The 19,126-nt window shown below is 37.6% G+C and overlaps 2 protein-coding genes across 8 annotated transcripts in view; both read right to left on the minus strand.

Annotated features, from left to right (window-relative positions):
• Positions 1-518: 518 nt before the first annotated feature.
• Positions 519-4,659, minus strand: LOC125233384 (ecdysone oxidase-like). Its single transcript, XM_048139377.1, has 4 exons — positions 4,555-4,659; positions 3,201-3,349; positions 2,610-2,743; positions 519-2,226 (listed from the first exon to the last, which is right to left on the minus strand). The coding sequence occupies exons 2-4, from the start codon at positions 3,340-3,342 to the stop codon at positions 640-642; spliced, it is 1,863 nt and encodes a 620-aa protein (XP_047995334.1). The 5' UTR covers positions 3,343-3,349; positions 4,555-4,659; the 3' UTR covers positions 519-639.
• A 3,849-nt stretch (positions 4,660-8,508) lies between these two features.
• The window catches only part of LOC125233071 (epsin-2), a 42,208-nt gene continuing 31,590 nt past the window's right edge, over positions 8,509-19,126 (minus strand). For 6 of the 7 annotated variants that reach the window (XM_048138927.1, XM_048138926.1, XM_048138931.1 and 3 more), the window contains 4 exons: positions 18,268-18,461; positions 14,462-14,582; positions 13,673-13,801; positions 8,509-13,272 (listed from right to left, as the gene is read on the minus strand). In XM_048138927.1, the coding sequence (XP_047994884.1) occupies positions 13,683-13,801; positions 14,462-14,582; positions 18,268-18,461 (434 nt within the window). In that variant the 3' untranslated portion in view covers positions 8,509-13,272; positions 13,673-13,682. The remainder of the gene's footprint in view (positions 13,273-13,672; positions 13,802-14,461; positions 14,583-18,267; positions 18,462-19,126) is intronic. The other variant, XM_048138930.1, reaches the window with a different exon arrangement.

Raw genomic sequence — 19,126 nt, forward strand, 5'->3', positions numbered from 1 at the left:
GACTAATCGGCGATAGTATATTTCCTTACAACAGCGATAATTCATATTTTGGGATTTCCTCATAGGTGACGTGAAAAGCAGTAGGTACGTCGTGTCACATGCTAGCAACATTGTTCCCACCTTGGGTGTTAAGACTTGAATCCCTCACTACGATAAGTAAATCAAAGTTTCTAATTTAGAATACCTCGCTACGCTCAGGTTTCAGTTATATAATCCTTCGCTTCATTTAGGATTCAATTTACGTCCTCACTGTAAATATGTTATTTTGCTCCCTTGTAATAAATTCTACCATATGTTTACACTCCATAATACCTAAGTGCGTTTTCACTTTATCCGATCCGATATCGGATGTTAGGGCCAATAACCCATTACAGGCGGCATCTTGGATTCTTTTTTAAAAATCCTTCCAATATCCGATATCGGATCGGATAATGTGAAAATGGACTAATTAAAAGAAGTAGGTAGCGTGAAAATTTCTGCTAGGCAACACTGAGCAAAAAGAAGCCTACCTTAACATTAAGGTACTTTACTAGTAATCAATTTCAGGCAAGCCGATGGGAATCGGCTTGTATGGACCAGCCGCTGCTGGTAGGTAGATACTGACGGATACTGAATAACAAAATAAAAATCGATTGGCAGTTATAATTCAGTTTTATCTGTACTCTCATATTGATCTTTAATGAAATCAGCAGCCCGCTCTGCAATCATCATTGTAGGAGCATTTGTATTGGCACTAGTTATAGTTGGCATGATGCTCGCATCGACCACTCTAATTCCCTTCAAACCAATTACTCTAAGTTTGCTGTCGACTACAGCAGTGGGATCACCCGCATTACCCATTTTTGCAGTTCCTACTGGATGATATACATTGTATGTTAAAGTTCTCGCCATACATTCCCAATACTCATCGCTTTCAAATACAGTTTCGTCACAATCCTTAAAATAGACCCTTTGTAACTCAGCATTAAATTTTCTGAAAACTTGGGTTTTTAGGATCTCCAGTGACCTTTTAAGATTTGATACATATATCTTCATATCACGTACATCGCTGAAATATCTAGAATAGATTTTGGGAAAATCTCCGGGATTTGTACTTCGTAACATTATTCTACCCTTTGAATGTGGCCTGCATAAGGATATGAAAAAAATTATCATCTCTTTCTCGGCATTGAACTTGGAAAATTGTTCGCAAATCTCTTTTTGAAACGACAGGCTGTTTGTACACATGGTATATACGTAAGTGGTATTTGGAAGGAAATAGTTGTGATCAATTTGTACATCGGGCAAAATTTTATCACCAGGGACCGACAAGAAGGCATTAATGTTCGGTTGATCGTAGTTAGTAGAGTGTGGGCCAGTCTGCTCTAATAAATATTGAGCTGCTGCTTTAAGCCAAAAAGTATCATCTCTTTCCTTAGCTCCGGTATCAATAGTTACAGGTACAGGTATTCTGACATGATCTTGAAGATTTTCCCCAACTGGTAAATTTGCTACAAGTGGAATTCCTAATTCGTCCAAATGTGCCTTGGGTCCAATGCCTGACAGCATCAAAAGAACTGGCGTATTAACCGCCCCAGCACTTAATATTACTTCCTTACTTGCAAAAAAAGATGCTTCACCCCCGTTACTTAGAGTAACTTTAACTCCTTTAGCTGTTTTATCCTGCAGAATAATTTTAAATGCAAAGGCTTTTTTCAGAACAAATAAATTGTCTCTTTCTCTTATAGGGTTTAAAAAAGCAGTAGCAGTACTCACTCTTTTACCTTTGTAGTTGCTTCCTCTTATTTTCCCAACTCCCATTTGACTGTCTCCATTTAAGTCATCCAAAAATTTCAAACCCATTTCTTCGTAGCCTTTTGTTAACATTTCAGATATACCAACATGAGTGAAATTTAACAGATCTACAATAAATTCTCCTTCTGTGCCATGATCTTTTCTTAATTCGGGGTTATTTAAAATAAATGGGTCGATAACCTTTTCGCTTTTTTGGAAATACTCTTTTATCGTCGGCCAGTCCCAGTCGTTGTTGAAATTCCAAGGTTCGTAGTCCCCAGGGCTGCTTCTCATATGCAGGAAACCGTTGATAGAGCCAGTGCCGCCGAGGACCCTGCCACGGGGCCAGAACGAACGGCCATCGACGCAGCCCCTATTAGTCGTCTCGTCTATCTCTGTATAGTATTGCCATGCGTGTTGTCCTCTATGTGTCGAGCCGGAGAAATTAGGAATCTGAAATTGTGATTAATTTTATAGGATCATATTGCACATCCATAACTTACGTAAAGCGCATGAAGTAAAGGGTTAAGGTAAGCTAGGTTTTGGCTACGCATACATGCATCGTATACGTATATGTACATGTGTGTGTGTATGCATAGCAAAAACTTATATATATATATATATATATATATATATATATATATATATAAATATTATACATATATCTAAAAACTACGAGGTATTTTAGCTTGATAAGTGTATGGGAGCCTCGTCTGCCAACAAACCACAAAGTGGTTTGGCAGAAGATATGTAATAGGGTTAAGCTTTACGTTCTGAATAAACGTTTTATTTATTTATTTATTTTTTTTATTGTAGAATAGAGTTAAATTGCTTACCACGCTTTCTATAGGTGGATTGTCGCCAGCTTCAATGAGAAGAACATTCCAGTGCTTCACCTCCGTCAGACGGTTCGCAAGCAACGACCCTGCCGTGCCCGACCCCACGATGATAAAATCGAAGTTGGCGCCATCTTTAATATAAAAGGAGTGGACATTTATACTCAATCACTTAGTCAATAGAAAATGGAGCGAAATTTGATTGTTCTGTGGCTTCTTGGAAAATTAACACTTCGTACCTACTATATTTTTTAATTTTGAATTTGCATAACGGTTACGGTTTCCAGCTGCTCTCGCTGACTTTAAATTTGAAAAGCAAATCTGTCTAACGAATTTAGCAAATTTATGAAATCCCTCTCCACATTTTCAGATTAACAATTAACTATTTCGGAAAGCTTGGTTAAATTTAGTTAGTAAGCTAGTGTCTAGTAGAAACCATTGAGTAATTATTGTAGAAACCAGGCCTTATTTTTGTTAAAGAATGATAACACGTCCTAGCTGTTTAAGGCACGTCGATGCTGAAGACGGTTTTCATAGTGGATGTTATTTAAATTTAACCAGTCAAAGTACCCTATTGAGCATTATACACACCAGTAACTCTGTCTAAATGGTCCTTCGGCCAGTCCTCAGTCAGCAAGCATTGGGCAGCCAGGAGTTGTGTGATCAGGTTCCCAAATGCGGTTCCCGCTGAACCCTGGCTGTATGACGCACAGGGATGTTCTAGGCATACCATGGTTTATCTGAAAGTAGTTGGTATAATAAATTAACTTTCTGCCTACTATTACAGACTTTTAATAGGTAGGTATTTTATAAACAACAAGAAGACATAGGTATGATTTGTAATCTGAACTAGGGATGTTACGAATATTTGCATTCGCATTCGCATATGCGAAAGATTCGCATTCTTTTAAACATTTGCATTGACATTCGCATTCGCTTCAAACGATGCGAATGTTTTGCGAATGCGAATGTGTGCAAGTCGCAGCTTGTTCCTCGCCCGCGCCGGCCGCTCCAATTGCTACTTGTCGACTGTCGACTCGCGCATGCGCAGATAGCTCAAATTCGTACGGCGTGAATTTCGTACTCTGCATTTTGACCAATAGTAAACAATTTAAATTTTTTACCTAGCGGGTTGTTGGTTACTGCTTGGTTTTTATTTTGTTTTTTTATGACCTTCAGCGATATTCGCATTCGCATTCGCACATTCGCATTATGAATATTCGCATTCGCATTCGCATTCGCATTCGCGAATGTGACACATGCGACATTCGTGACATCCCTAATCTGAACCTAACCATAAAATTAAAATTTTGAAAATACCCCCGACATAGTGGACCGATTTTCATGAAAGATGGCTAAGAACACTCCCGACTAATTCAGCTTTCAAACAAAAAAAATACTAAATCTAAATCGGTCCATCCGCTCGGAGGCTACGATGCCACAGACAGATACACACACACAGACAGACAGACAAACAGATAGACAGACACGTCCAACTTATAACACCCCGTCGTCGTTAAAATATACATCGGGGGTTAAAATATACCTAAACTTAAACGCTCTGATGAAATAACTAGATTGGTGAAAATGAACTGTTGGAACCTTTTATACTACCTAATATTATTTATTCTATGTTTCCTTACACAATGAATTCCAAACTAGCTGGTTCTGAACCAGATTGACATAATCCAGAATCTCGCCAAGAGTTTTCTTCAAAGAATGATGTAGGTAAGTAAACACACAAGTAGGTAGGCGAAATACGCATAATAAAATAAACACAACAAAAACTTTAAATAAGTAAATAGAAGAATTATTTATTTCATTGCTAAAATGCCTTAGATAAGTAGGTACTTAGGCACCTACTTAGTAAACAATTTTGGTCCCATTTGTCTTTTACTCCCTCTCAAACAACGTTTATTAAAAAGGAGATATTGATTGAACTTACTGTGATACTGGTAAACTGGTCTGCGCACTCTGAAACTACAAATTGTAATGAACACACTTGTTGACAATCTAGCCGGCTATTTATAAAACTGTATACATTAAAGACATTGCCTCTAATCGAGTAATCAGCATAATGGTTTGCAAATATATTATCCAATGAAAATAAAGGTGATACGATATCATAATGTAGGTAAACATTGCATGTATAGGTAGCGATAGTTATCTGATTACCTAACGCAAATAATTACCTACTTTTTTCATTCATATTTTTATTGTAACAGTAACAAAAAAGTACCAGTTGATAGTTAAGTGACTGGCCGCTTTTACGTAGGAGCTTATGTAGGTACAGTACAGTCAAGCAAGGATTACAAATATTATATACCTATCAGTGGCGGCTGGTAAAAATTTCTGCTAGGCAAAACTGAGCAAAAAGAAACCTACCTAAACATGAGATACTTTACTAGTAATCAATTTTAGGCAAGCCGGTGGGAATCGGCTTGTATGGACCAGCCGCTGCGCGCTGATTACCTACCTACCTACACGGACGGATATAATACACGGAAAAAATGCCAAAAATATGTAATAAATAGGTTAATGTGTGACGACCTTAATGTGTGAGAACTAAAATGTAATCCTCGCGTATGAACGCGAATTTTTTACATTTTGATATGAATCAAAATGTAAAAAATTACACTCCTCGCAGGCAAGTATGGTCGCGCCATAAATGATAAAACATCTGACCGATCAACACTTATCGCGCGACCATGCTTGCCTGACTGAACTATGGCGAATAGATGACATTGTTTAGTAGATTTGTACCTACACGATTGATAAATAATTCACGTTATTCATGTTTTAATGAATGGATCTGTACTTAGGTACCTACTTACCTTGATTAACAACCGAACGTAACATAGTAATAACATTATATCTAAGAAGCTTTAGGACGCGTAGACAAGTCACCAATCCTTCACGCTCCGAAGCGTACCCTAGTTATAATTCTCTTTCGCTCTTCCAAATTACGAGTAATGCGACAAAGAGAATAACTAACGATATGCTGCGGAGAGGGAACTATTGCCTACTTGTCTACGCGACAGGTAATATATTTAAGTGAAAACATTGACTTTATTAATTACATAGCTACGTTTTCGATCACATATAGATATATGCTCTATTTTTGTACCGATTTCTTTACTTAATTCGAATTTCATTTGATCTACTACTTACGGCGGTTGCAAACGAGTCTAGGTAATATATTTTATTTTAGGTGCCTAAGTAGGTGAATTTAATCGCTCGAATCGTGCAGTCGGCAATAAAATAATTCATAAGTACGGATGTATATCTAGATTCCTAAAGTTTTTTCTTCGATTTTTAGATCGCCTAATATTTCTTGGCATAATGATCATTTGGCCTAATTTAAATGTCCTAATATTGTTTCGCCTAACGCCGTTAAAACCCACTTTTTTAGAAGCGATTCGGATTTTTGTGAGGTCACGGTTCTAACCTAACCTAAACCTACCTTTCTAACAGCGAATCGGTTCTGAGTAATGTCATTTTTGGGGCAAAATTTAAATTATGCCAAATGATCGTTAGGCCAAAAGAGCGTTAGGCCAAAAGAGCGTTAGGCATTTCATAATTCGGCCAAATGAGTTAGGCCAAGTGATTTTCGAACAAACGTCATTAGGAATGTAGAGGTAGTCCCCATAAGTACACATGACTTTATTAATTGCTTGAATATTTGTTGCAGTTTGGCTGCATTCGTAAATTCATAACTCTGTTGCTGGACTGTATGAACATAATATGTACTATCAGCTGCAAAAGTGCATGGAGAAATTATGAATGAATTGATTGATAAATACGCCATGCACTTTTGCAGCTGATGGTACATTTGATGTGACTGTATCCTAATACTTAGGTAGATGAAATTATGTTGATTGTTAGCCAAGGCCCCATATCAGTTAACAATCATCTTAACTAGGATGTGTCTAAGATATTGATCTATCAATTACACTCTGCACTGAATGCGTGGGTTAGGATGCTCGAGTAACTAGATTAATTGATATAGGTATCTCAAACGTTGACTCTATATTATCTAGGCCATAACTTAAGGCTGGTATTTAGACGAAATTACAAATATCTTAGTAGTTAGATAAAAAAAAAACTATTAGGCACTGGTCCCACCGCGAGCTAGTAAGCTATGAGCTATCGGCTATAAAAACGAACAAAAGATAAGCACCCCCGTGCAAATAAAAGAGACACGGCGATTTTGATAGCTCACCGCTGGGCGAGTAACTATAAACATCGCCGTGTCTCTTTTATTTTATTTACACGGGAGTGAATCTTTTGTTCGTTTTTATAGCCGGTAGCTCATATCTTACTAGCTCGCGGTGGGACCAGTGCCTTAAGAGGAAAGGGGGCGATCGCTAGAAACCGGTTGTTCATTCAAAATTAGACCTCATTCATTATACCCAATTTAATATGTTCATTAGGTTCATTCCATTCGTGCCAGTTTTCATAATTCATAATTCTTTATTGCAAACCATGGTTACAGTACAGGTATTGAATGTAGTATGATGTCTCACATGGACCCTGCAAGGGCACAGCATATAATAACTTATCATTAAATTTAATTATTATTATTTAAAAAAAAAGAATAAATTAAACATTGAAAACATATATATATAGGTAAAAATATATTAATCCATAAAATTTCTCATAAAATAAAATAGTAGTCTCAAATAAATAATTAATTATTGTGAGTTTCATATTTCAAATTTAATAATAATTAGAAGTAGGTAGGTGTAAGTTAATCAATCAATAGAAGGTGTCTCCAACGTCGTCATCAAAAAAATCTTTTAATTTGTAGTAACACTTATTTATCAGGAAGTCTTTCAACATCTTATTAAATTTCTTGTTGTTTTCTTGACCTTTAATATTATCTTGAAGGTGGTTATAAATTTTAACCGCCATGACATTTGGACTTGCACTATGGAGTTTGAGGTTAGAGGTTGACGGCAAAGCTAAATTATATTTGTACCTTGTTTCGAAGCGTCGTGGCTGATCTACTAACTTTGTAAATAAGTTCGAATGTTTTCTTACAAACTTGCACATTTCGAATATATACATTGATGTCAGGGTAAGAATTTCGTATTCAATAAAATGTGGTCTACAGCTCGCTGGACTACTTATATTTGCGAGGATGCGTATGCATTTCTTTTGGAGTAGAAATAGGTCTTCTACATCTGTGCTATTTCCCCAAAGGATTATACCGTATATAATTATTTTCGTAAAGCAACCTGTACCAAAGATTAAATTTTCGGAATAACTTATTCACCGATTCAAAACACCATATTGCTGCTAATGGCTAGAAACATAAGATCACGATCAAACCAGATTAGCGTTCAGAATCAGATCTATCGCATGCAAAAGCGTAGTTAGACAAAGGAAACGGTAGCGGAAATTAATTGGGCTGCTATTGATGAGCGTCATACCCCCCTTTGTCTTAGGAGTATAAGACATGGGATCCGATTAGCAAAACGTTCCGGTTCCGGAGTTTGAGCGCGACAACGCTCTGCGCTTAGATAACGCGCTCAAACTTTCCGAACCGTAGGTGAGATTTTCATTATAATAGGTGGAGGAGCACCGGGCCAAGCGGTACGTTTTCGAATTCATTTGATAGAGGAGAGGGTTTGAGGAGGTTTGAGAAGTTATGAATGAATTCATTGATAAATTCGCCATGCATTTTTGCAGCTGATGGTACAGTTACTCGAGATAGAAATGGCAAATATAAACTGTTTATTAAATTATTGTCCTTATAAAGTGCGACATTAAATAATGAAGAAATGTTGCTTCGTTCTCATTATTCACCATTTCTCATGACTGAAAGGATGAGTTTCAAATTTAAAAACTTTTTTAGGGTTCATTCATGCGAAACTTAGAGCAATAAAACACACCATATTGAAAAACTTATATATTTTAATTAAATAGTTACATTAATCTTTACAGTTTCTCCCTAGGCTAGTGACGCATCGATGCATTTTATTGGTCAAAAATTAATATATTAAAAAATAATTTATCTACATAATCGGTAAACATAATAATAAATCAATAACCATTTGAACCTGTTCTAAAGTTTATAAGGCGAAACATGTGTTGCCAGTTGCGAGGCCAAGTCAAGCGTGTCAAGTCGTGTAAAAATATTGCTTACCGGTGTGATACTTTGTAAAAATGCAGTTGCGATACTCTACCGGCAACACAGTCGTATAAACTGTATACAAATTATTTTACATGATCAATACTAATAAATGAGGGTGGTAAAATAATTACATACACAATATAAATCGGAATAATTTGTACGCAACTCAACAAGGTGGGTTGACCAAGCTAAAAGATCTTGCGAATATTGCTTGATACGGTACTCCCAAATTATTTTAGTTAGTCTTCTAAAATATATGTTTAACCTTGATTAAATAATAATGAATACCGTAACAGACAACATAATAGAACATCCTTAAACTGGACGTAGAAGCTTATTCCTGTGGACTTGCCATCTATAATCTAGAACAATTTACAAAATACTTATTAGAATAAGTATAGTATTCATTTAATTAAAAGATCTACAAAAATCGAAACTAAAACTGGTAAACGTCTTTGTTTCATAGGAAGAAGTGCTCTGTTGAATCAAAATTATATTGGTCGTTAATCAATAAAATACACACCTCTGCTAATTTCCAGAGCTTGTAATTGTTTGACTTCGCTCATAGTACTAGGAAATCGTAACTATGTACAGTCAACCAATTGGAACCCTAGGCCACTCTAAAACCATGTCAAAATGACAAGCAGTAAGAGATTTCTTACAATCTGATTTATAACGTCACTGTGACATAGTTCTAGAGTGGCCTAGGGTTCCAATTGGTTGACTATACTATAATAAATATGTCTTTGTGATGATATCCGTATTTTATATTAGTTATGGAAAAACTTTGGACAAGTCCACAGGATTTCAGACGCCATTGTTCTAACTTAACTTTAAATTTAATATTGACATGTTCCGCTGACAATTTCTTGTTTTTCTCCATTGCTAATAAAACTTTACACAATCCCATGCATCCTAAAAAAATAGGACAGAACGATTACTTTATAATAGAAAAATAATCAAGGGGACATATAAAGAAGTAACCATAAGCCACCAGGGCCGTCAACTACTGAAAGTGTTCCTAGTGAAAACAGGCACAGCTCAGAGGCAAGGGGGTATACCACATATATCACTTGTCCCCTTTTACACCTAAGCTGCACGAGACTTGTGCCCCTTTTCACTAGGGCTGTATTTTTGCATGTGCAAAGAACCAAGAAATGTCTTCTACGTTAAACAATGTTACGGAGTCTAAGGCACGTCAAACAACATGAGACCTTACATCGAACGCCTTCGTGGACGTTTTTGCTGGGCTACCGCAGTACCTAGTAGCTTAATAACGGTTAATACGATCTCTTAGGGGTGGATTTAATGTGTAATATGTTATAACGAAAATGAAATATGACGTTATGAAAACACAACTAAATGATTAGATTAACTAAGTCTTTTCTCTAGAATTCATGAATCCGTTACATAATATTCGACTATTTGTCTTAGTTTTAAAATTTGTTAGGTAGTTAATGTTCTTAAAATACGAAAAATGCATATCAATGTAATAACTCAATAACAAATAACGCATTAAGAGCTATTAATTAACAAAATCGACCAATTTATATTAAATTTGAGCAATACAATAGTTGGTAAACTGCTGACATCTAATACTGTAAAGGTAATTTTAATCGGCTAACCTATATCCTTCGCATAGTCAAAATATTATTACTTTATCAATATCGCCTTCACAGTCTCGTCCTTTTTAACATATTTATAAAATACATAATAAAAATGCAGCCTTTACTTATACCCAAGGGTAAAAGGATGGTTATATGAATACAAATGCATGTATGGTAGAGGTTCTCAAACTGCTATGTACTGCAATAGCCCTATTGAACCTTATGTTAGTTTTACAATCGATTTAAAAAAAGCCGTCCTCACAATATGCAAAGTTATTAAAGGCTATCATTTGCTGTTCTACGTCTTTTACAAGGTTGCATACAGGTTAGGATATAATGTGTTTTATAAATACATTAGTTTATGATGAGAGGTCATAACTGAACATTTTTTTAACACGGAAACAACCGCGAAATCATGGAAATAGCTTTGCAGCCATATTTGGCTAGTCGAACGTTGATATTTTTTATGAGTCAATATTTTGCACGTTTTCGAGATTGATTCCATGTTACAGATGGTCTTTACTTCTGTTAATCTTAATAGTTTTTGTATTAATATTGACTTCAACAATATTATTTCCTTGAAAATACAATGGAAATAATTATGCACTACGACTACATCTGTAAAAGTTGTTCAGTATAACCATATATTATATCAATCAATCAATCAATCATCATTTATTTGCAAGAATACTTAATTGTAGTTACAGGTTGTTCTTGTAAGAATTTTCAGTCACAGTATTCTATCGTGGTTAAACGATGTGCAAATATTATATTCACACTTATATTGCAGACACAGTTTATTGAAAACACTTTGGATAAGGCTTTCTTCTTTGTATCATAATGTGAGGAAGGCCTATGGACCAGGCTAAAGGACTAAAAGAATCATCGAAGCGACCTCAAGCCTGTTCTAACCCTTTGTGACTTTCCATGACAGAACCAGACCACTTATACTTCAAATGCAGGACGTTTTGATCTGAAATTCAAACGCAAAATCGACCTTAACGCAGGTGAAGCGTAGCGACCTTTCTCTGCTGGATAGCCACGATCATTTTCAAATACCAATTTAGTAATTACAAAAGTTGAATTTTATTTTAGAACTAGAATCTATGTTATGTTTAAAGTTCATTTCAAAATGATTCAATAGCCGATCATCTTCATATATTTTTAATTTGACTTAACTCCATCTTTGTTGATGATTCGTAATTCAAATCAATTTGAAACAAACTTCAATACATAACTTTTTGTTTGTTTTCATCATACGATAAATTTATTCTTTATTAGTTACTCCGAAAAATGTCGTTCAGTTAGAACCCTACGTCACAGCTTTATCCAGTCTATATAAAAACTTCATTTACATATGTATACCGCATACTGTGCAATTTATTTTTAAATTGGACAACAACGAAAAAACACCATAAATTTTAAATTTATTTACACCTTTCCTCCTAGAATAAGATATAAATTTGCAGTAAAAATAAAATGCTTTATGGTAGTTTTTTCTTGGTCTCCATTTTTTATCCTATACCACCCCACTGGCTTCATTGACATGATTCCCACTCACCATACGCAACAAAAAAAAGAATTAAACATAATTGATATAGTTACATAATTTAAATAGTGCTAATGACAAGAAATTTATTAGACGAAGAAATACTAGGAAGACTGAGCATTTACTCTAATGAACTGCATAATTGAATATGATGAAATTATTAACTGTGCCAGTACTGCGTCATCATTTGGTATATTCATAGTATTGGCACCAGTAGTAACTCTTCTAACAAACGTACACCGCACGGTATGCATGTATGCGCGCCATGTACGGACGCAACACAAGTAACAATGATTCATTCTCGTTCATTCTCATCTGCTTACATGTGTTGCGTTCGTACACTGCACGCATACCTACATACCGCGCTCGATTTTAATAGATTATGTTTATTATGCCGATCACCAGAGCCCTCGGTCAGAGTATAGTTCAGTATATGTCAGAGTTGTTACTATATTTAGTAATTGTTCAAGTGTTAAGTGAAGAAATTAGAACTAAAAAACGGCCTACAGATTATGGTTTCGTGTCACAACCCGCCGAGACATATTCAACATTAAAAAGATCCATAAAAAAATTAAGTTTATGAAAAATGTTGATATAAACGCTGTTTACTTTGTGATAATTATTGTGTTGTATTACGTATCAGGAATGTTGAATAGTAATATTCGATGGAGTAATGACCAAGTTTTACCACCTAGACGCTTGACAAAGCTATCTATTTCAGTTGACTAAGGGCCGGTTGCATCAAAGCGTCTGTCACCGTTAAATTTCATTGTATGGGAAGTTCCATAGACATCTGCTGCGTGACGATGATGTGTCTGTCAAATGTGGTTGATGCAAGTGGCCCTAACTCAAGTCTATGTATTATTAGTTTATCTTCCTAAGGCCTAAGTTTCCGAGCGTACTTAATAAATTCGAAAAATTCAGTCGAACATTATTGCATTTGTTTTGCTTTGATGATTTGTCAGACGAAATTAAATTAAACTTTATTAATTGCAGTGCAGGTAAACATTCAGTAGGAATTATTAAATTTTTCTGTTACATGTCTGGGCCTTAGGAAACTATTATATTATCGGCCCGGCCACGATATGGGTCCAAGGAGCGAACGAAAGGTGTCATCGCTGTGCCTTCGCTCTGTCCTATGGTCGTCGCTGTCGGTCGCGCAATATCGTGGCCAGGGCGTTAGGGTTTTCATTACCGAAATGAAACCAGGAGCTAGTAACATCCCTGAGTAGGTCGGGCTAGCGGTGGCTGGTCGCGTGTATCTCGGCGGCGGACGGCGCGCGGCGCACGCGCGCAAGCGTGACGTCATCGGCGAGGTAGCGCGGCGCACCGGTTGCTGTCATAGCGAGGGCGCTTATTGCTACCGACCTGGAATTATCAAGTTTGGGAATATAGACGTTGATGGCTGCTGCAAAAATATACAAATGATAAGACGATCTGATGATCATATTTAAAGGTAGCTTACTTTCGTTCAAATGTATACGATCCGAAGTTACACGTTTATTTACAATTTTATTACAGCTGTAGAGTTCAGATGCATAATAGTAAAGGCATTTTTCAACGAAATACACAAAACAACGCTCGAAATTCAAAAATTAGCTTATCATAAATACAGCTTGAAGCCCAAAACTCCTATCCCATGCGCCAAGGTGCAACAAATTTGGATGTCTAGTAAACTATATTTGTTTTATCATCTTTTTTCTCATTCTGTGTCACATTTTCAGTTACAACTTGCTTTTGGTTATAAGTTAGTGGTAGTACAGCGTACCTGTGGGTGGCTAGGAGAGGAAGGGGTTGGGCGTGTGCCTGTTGTTGGGCGGCGACCACGGCGACTGCGAGCGCGGCGCGGGCACCGGCGCCGCCATCGGCGCTGGCGCTGCCCAGGGGTCCATCGCTGCTGGAAAATTAACAGGTATTGATAAACGTCCACTATAGTTATCAAGATGATATAGTTTGTTGGTCCCTTTCTATCATATCAATACATCGGAAAGGGACAAACGAACTTTATCGGCTTCATAACTTTAGTAAACGTTTATGAATAAGGGAGTAGCCGTTAACACGCAGCTCTACGTTGGAGCTTTGCCACGCGAGCGCATTGCCTCACCGCATTCCGTTATTTGTCCACAATACAGTTTTGCACAAAATAAAGCACAAAGACACAGCAAAACTTCCTACTGACGTTACTTGCTGACTACGGTTTCAATTAAACGATCAGCTAGGTCGTTCATCTAAAACGAATCCTCAGTCTGCAAGTAGGTACTTCCCACCCTCGACAATACTACGTATCCATACTTAGTTACTTACTAATATTATATGGGAAAGTGTGTGTCTGTTTGTTTGTCCATCTTTCGCGGCAAAACGAAACGACAAACTGAAGTGGTTTTTTAAGTGGAGATAGTTGAAGGGATGGAGAGTGACATAGTCTACTTTTTATCTCTTTCCAAACCCCCACTTTCCCAAGGGGGGGGGGATTTAAATGGAGAGTGAGGCAATTTTGGAATTGAACGCGAGCGAAGCGGCGGGCGACAGCTAGTATGTTAATAATGTGATGCATTACCTGCAGCCGGGAGCGGCGGGTAGCCGGGGAACGCGGGCGCGGTCGCGGACGCCGCGGCAGGGAACGTCATCCCGCTGAGCCCCATCTGTTGCTGCTTCAGCTCGTTTATTGACAGTTTAGCCTGCAGATGTATTCATTTCATTATAAGATGTGCCGCAGCGTACAAAACCAAATAATTTACAATTTGCGCTACGGCACTAATTCTGGATTCGTGGTCTGCTACAGAGGAAAGTGACGTCTGATCATACACCTGCAGATTTTTTAAATTTGCCAATCATATACCAAATGGATAATTTAGAGTGATATAAAGACAAAAAAACAAAATAAAGCAAACTCAGGCTTGTCAGGTGAATAACGCTATAAATCTGTAAAGAATGATATTTACATACATACATACAATCACGCCTGTATCCATAGCCGGGCACCGTTAATCAAATATTTAACTTCGATAATCGTTAATCCGTTACTAAAAAAGTTAACTTCGTTAATCGTTAATGCGATACATTTCAACAAATTTAACGTAAGTTAAAGTTAATCGATAATCCGTTAACGCGTGACAAAAAAATATTTTTTCTCAAACATGGTATGAAATATTGATGTTATGTGCCTTATAATTGGCAGCGAAGTATGACGTTGCAGGTGCGGCTAGGACGATTGATAGATAATGGAATTTCATACAAACCTTGCAGGCCAAGGCCGGCAAAGTCCTCTTTTTTAATTTCCAAACACAGATAATTGTGACATAACATCCAGGTATTTAGCCAATTAAAAAAAAAAACTATAAGGGGCTTTATAGACGTGCCGACTGCAACTGGTACGGGCCCTAGACAATATTTGATTTTGGGTGCGTTTTCATAGAAAAAAAAATTTTTTCGTTTATTTTTTTATTTTTTTTTAAGTTTTTGTTTTTTTATAAGCGTATACGGGACATCAAAGGGGAACGAAAATTCGATTATTTTTGCGCTACGACGCACCGTTTAGGAGATACAGCCATCCAAAGTTACTATTTTCAGTAGACTTTATTTATTTCATACCATGTTTGAGAAAAGCACTATACATACCTCGGCGGGAAATGGGGTTGCCCGCCTCAGACCTATCCGACCCCCTTTGTCCCGGCCTCTGTAGTAATGTACTATTACTGTAGGTATATATTTAGTTGTATCAGTAATCCACTATAATGTATTATATTACTGTAAAAGCCCAAATTACAGCAAGCCTATTGAACTCTAGGCTACATGTGGAAGGCAGTGATTGCCTGAGCTACTGCCAAGAACTGTGTCAGGAGAGCTGCAAGATCACAGCAGGCGGAAGCCGGGTAGAAGCTAGGGAAGAGAATGTGGTCTTAAATTGGGCTCGAATTTGCTGCCCTGTCACTAGAACCACAGTATAATCTAGAACAGTTGCCATGGTAAAACTTAGGATTCATCGAATCAACGTTGGTAAAAGCGAACCCATGTGAACAACAATTCTTTAGGTAATATTTGGGCTTTTGGCGATCAAAATCGGTAAAAGCTGGGATTTACCGGTTAAATCCTAGGATTTTCCGTACTTCGGACTTTTACAGTAGCGTGTTTTTCGCGGCGCTGCCCTGCTAAATTAACGATTAACGGACTCGGAGAAATTTAACGGAAGTTAACGAGTCCGTTAACATATTTTAAAGTTAACTTAAAAGTTAATCCGTTAATCGAAATGTTAACTTCGTTAATTAACGATTAACGGATTAACGAGTTAATGCCCAGCTATGCCTGTATCCCATAAAGGGGTAGGCAGAACACATGAAACTACTAAAGCTTCAGTGCCACTCTTGGCAAATAAGGGGTTGAAAGAAAACGAAACTGTGACAAGAATGATATTTGTTTCTATTTATTCACTCAGGGGTATTAGAGACTCACGATTTGAGTGTAAATTTGTTTTCAATAGCTTTATTGTGGTAACAGGAACATGCGTTACATTATCGCAACTCCATACGTCCTACGCAACTTCAAAAAAGAACTCGCGCGAAAATGCAACTCCTGCCAGACGGTCTGGGGCCCGTTTCTCGAAAGGTACAAGCCTTGTATTACAAGTGCGCGAACTGTCAAATCGTATGGGTTGTCATGGAAACACACTTGTAATACAAGGCTTTTACCTTTCGAGAAACGGGCTACTGGTCGTACATAAATGGTCTGTACAATAGTGTGTATAGGCTACTAGACTCATATAGATTTTGGCACAATAAATAATTGTCTTCTATAGTATTTGACATAAAACACCAATATTTATAGATTTTGGGTATTAAAACTTTTTAACAAAAAATAAAACCGCCTTCAAAAATAAGCGCGTTACAAAACACGGAGAAACTAAAAAGCAAAAAATAATAAACCTTTGAATTCAGATTTCTTATCGTATTGCAATAATCTAAACATCCAAATTATAAACAAATCAATTATTTTTGCAGTCGGTACCAGACCTGTTCGTCGCCTTGCTATTGCCAGTTTGCCCCACCCAACCATACGCAGGCTGGCACCGACTCCAAAAATAATTGATTTGTTTATAATTTGGATGTTTAGATTATTGCAATACGATAAGAAATCTGAATTCAAAGGTTTATTATTTTTTGCTTTTTAGTTTCTCCGTGTTTTGTAACGCGCTTATTTTTGAAGGCGGTTTTATTTTTTGTTAAAAAGTTTATTTATTTGTTGATTTTTAGTGGTTCCTATTGATAATATACGTATCAGTCCGAATACATGTACACTAGTGAAAGAATTATCCTTTAACTCCTAACCATTGAGGAGTTGACCTTCCATCATCAGCTCAGCCACATAAAATTATTACCATCAGGCGTAAATACTGGTTTACCTTTGAAAAATACACTAAAAACATTACATGTGCCTATAACATTTGAAGAGTTCCCTCGATTTCTCCAGGATCCCATCATCAGACCTTGACTTGGTGCCAATGGGACCATCTTGGGGTTATACCCGTTCGATCAAAAAAAAAATTTTGAAAATCGGTCCACAATTCTCGAAGATATCGAGGAACATACATACAAAAAAATAAAAAAAAAAAAAAACATTCAGTCGAATTGAGAACCTCCTCCTTTTTTGAAGTCGGTTAAAAAGTGTATGATGACTACATATTTTCGATTAAAAATGTGTGTATTTTTTTTGGCTACCGAAAACGCGGTCAGCGATGTAGTGTCGTCATCGAATTCGAACTTACTTCATGTCAAAACAATCACTGACATAATGAACTTTATGCCTCATACTTAAAACTCTTAAAGTCAGAAAATGTTCTTTTCGAATATAATGCAACCTGCAATGGTCATAACCTGATGCACAGGTGCCGTAGCCGAATGGCATTTCTGCTACGGGAAACGAAAACGAAACGCCGCGAAAGGTAGTCTGGCTCTGTCGCGCCAATACGCACGAGCGATAGAGATAGATATCTACGAGCGTTTCGTTTCGTGAGCGTTTGTGCCATTCGGCTACGCACCCTACTACTACTACTTATTGACGCAGCGACCCAAAATGAGTCTTGGCCTCCGACACGAGTGTACGCCAATCATCCCGATCCTTAGCGACGTCCCTCCAGTTGCTACGCACCCTGATAATCTATATTCTATACATTAACATGACTGTGTCGTTTTCGCCTGATTACGTAAAAGTGTACTTTAAAAATATTTTTTTGCTGTTTTTAGGTCATAATAAAATATGGTAATATTTTATTTCGGTTAATTGGACAGTATTTAATCATATAAGACAGACTTTAAAAAAAGGGTCAAGTAGAGTATTGTGAGTCTGTGTCGGTGATTGTGTGTATACTACCGGCTGAGGCGGCAGGAACATCTGCCGGGGCGGCTCGGGCGCGAAGGGGTTGGGCGCGGGCGGCTCGGCGGACGCGGGCTGCAGCAGGCGCTCCAGGTTCACGAGCGACGAGTTCTCGCCCAGGAACGCTGACGGACTCTTCTTGATGGCGCCCGTGCTGGGGGACGCGCTCGCTGCGGGCGTTAGGTTATCGCCTGAAACAGATTAGATACATCATCACCGTCATCATAAACTTAAGAGTTAATCTCTTGTCGGTGGAGTATTTTCCATTCATTTGATATTTGCCAGTCGCTTGTCGGTGAAGGAAAACATCGTGAGGAAACCGGACTAATTCCAATAAGGTCTAGTTGGAAGGTCCGATGGCAGTCGCTTTCGTAAAAACTAGTGCCTACTGTCTACGCCAAATTTTGGGATTAGTTATCAAAGCGGACCCCAGGCTCCCATGAGCCTTGGCAAAATGCCGGGATAACGCATGGAGGATGATGATGGTGGAGTATTTTCTAACTTTTTCTATTATATGCCAGCTCTTTGATTCTTTGATACGATACATGACGACGTTTATTTCGGTATCAAAAATAGACCATAGTTTTCGAAGAGCAAATTTTAACCTTTTCGTCGCCCAAGTCTCAGATCCAACGCCAACAACGAATTAATCCTTCACAGACCGTGAAGAATCGGAATGGTTCTTCGGTAACATAACGTCTGAGTATCGAAACGTTCAAAAGTATAATGACACCGACAGATCTCTCCGCCTCTCCGCGCGCCTGAATATGTGGCTGCGCCCGTCCCTAGAGGGTCAAGTGCGTTTCTGAATGTAGGTCAGGCTTCGCAAGCAAGCAAGATTCGCGCTCCTGAATAT

Source organism: Leguminivora glycinivorella, chromosome 14 (assembly GCF_023078275.1).
Source record: "Leguminivora glycinivorella isolate SPB_JAAS2020 chromosome 14, LegGlyc_1.1, whole genome shotgun sequence".
Classification (NCBI taxonomy): domain Eukaryota; kingdom Metazoa; phylum Arthropoda; class Insecta; order Lepidoptera; family Tortricidae; genus Leguminivora; species Leguminivora glycinivorella.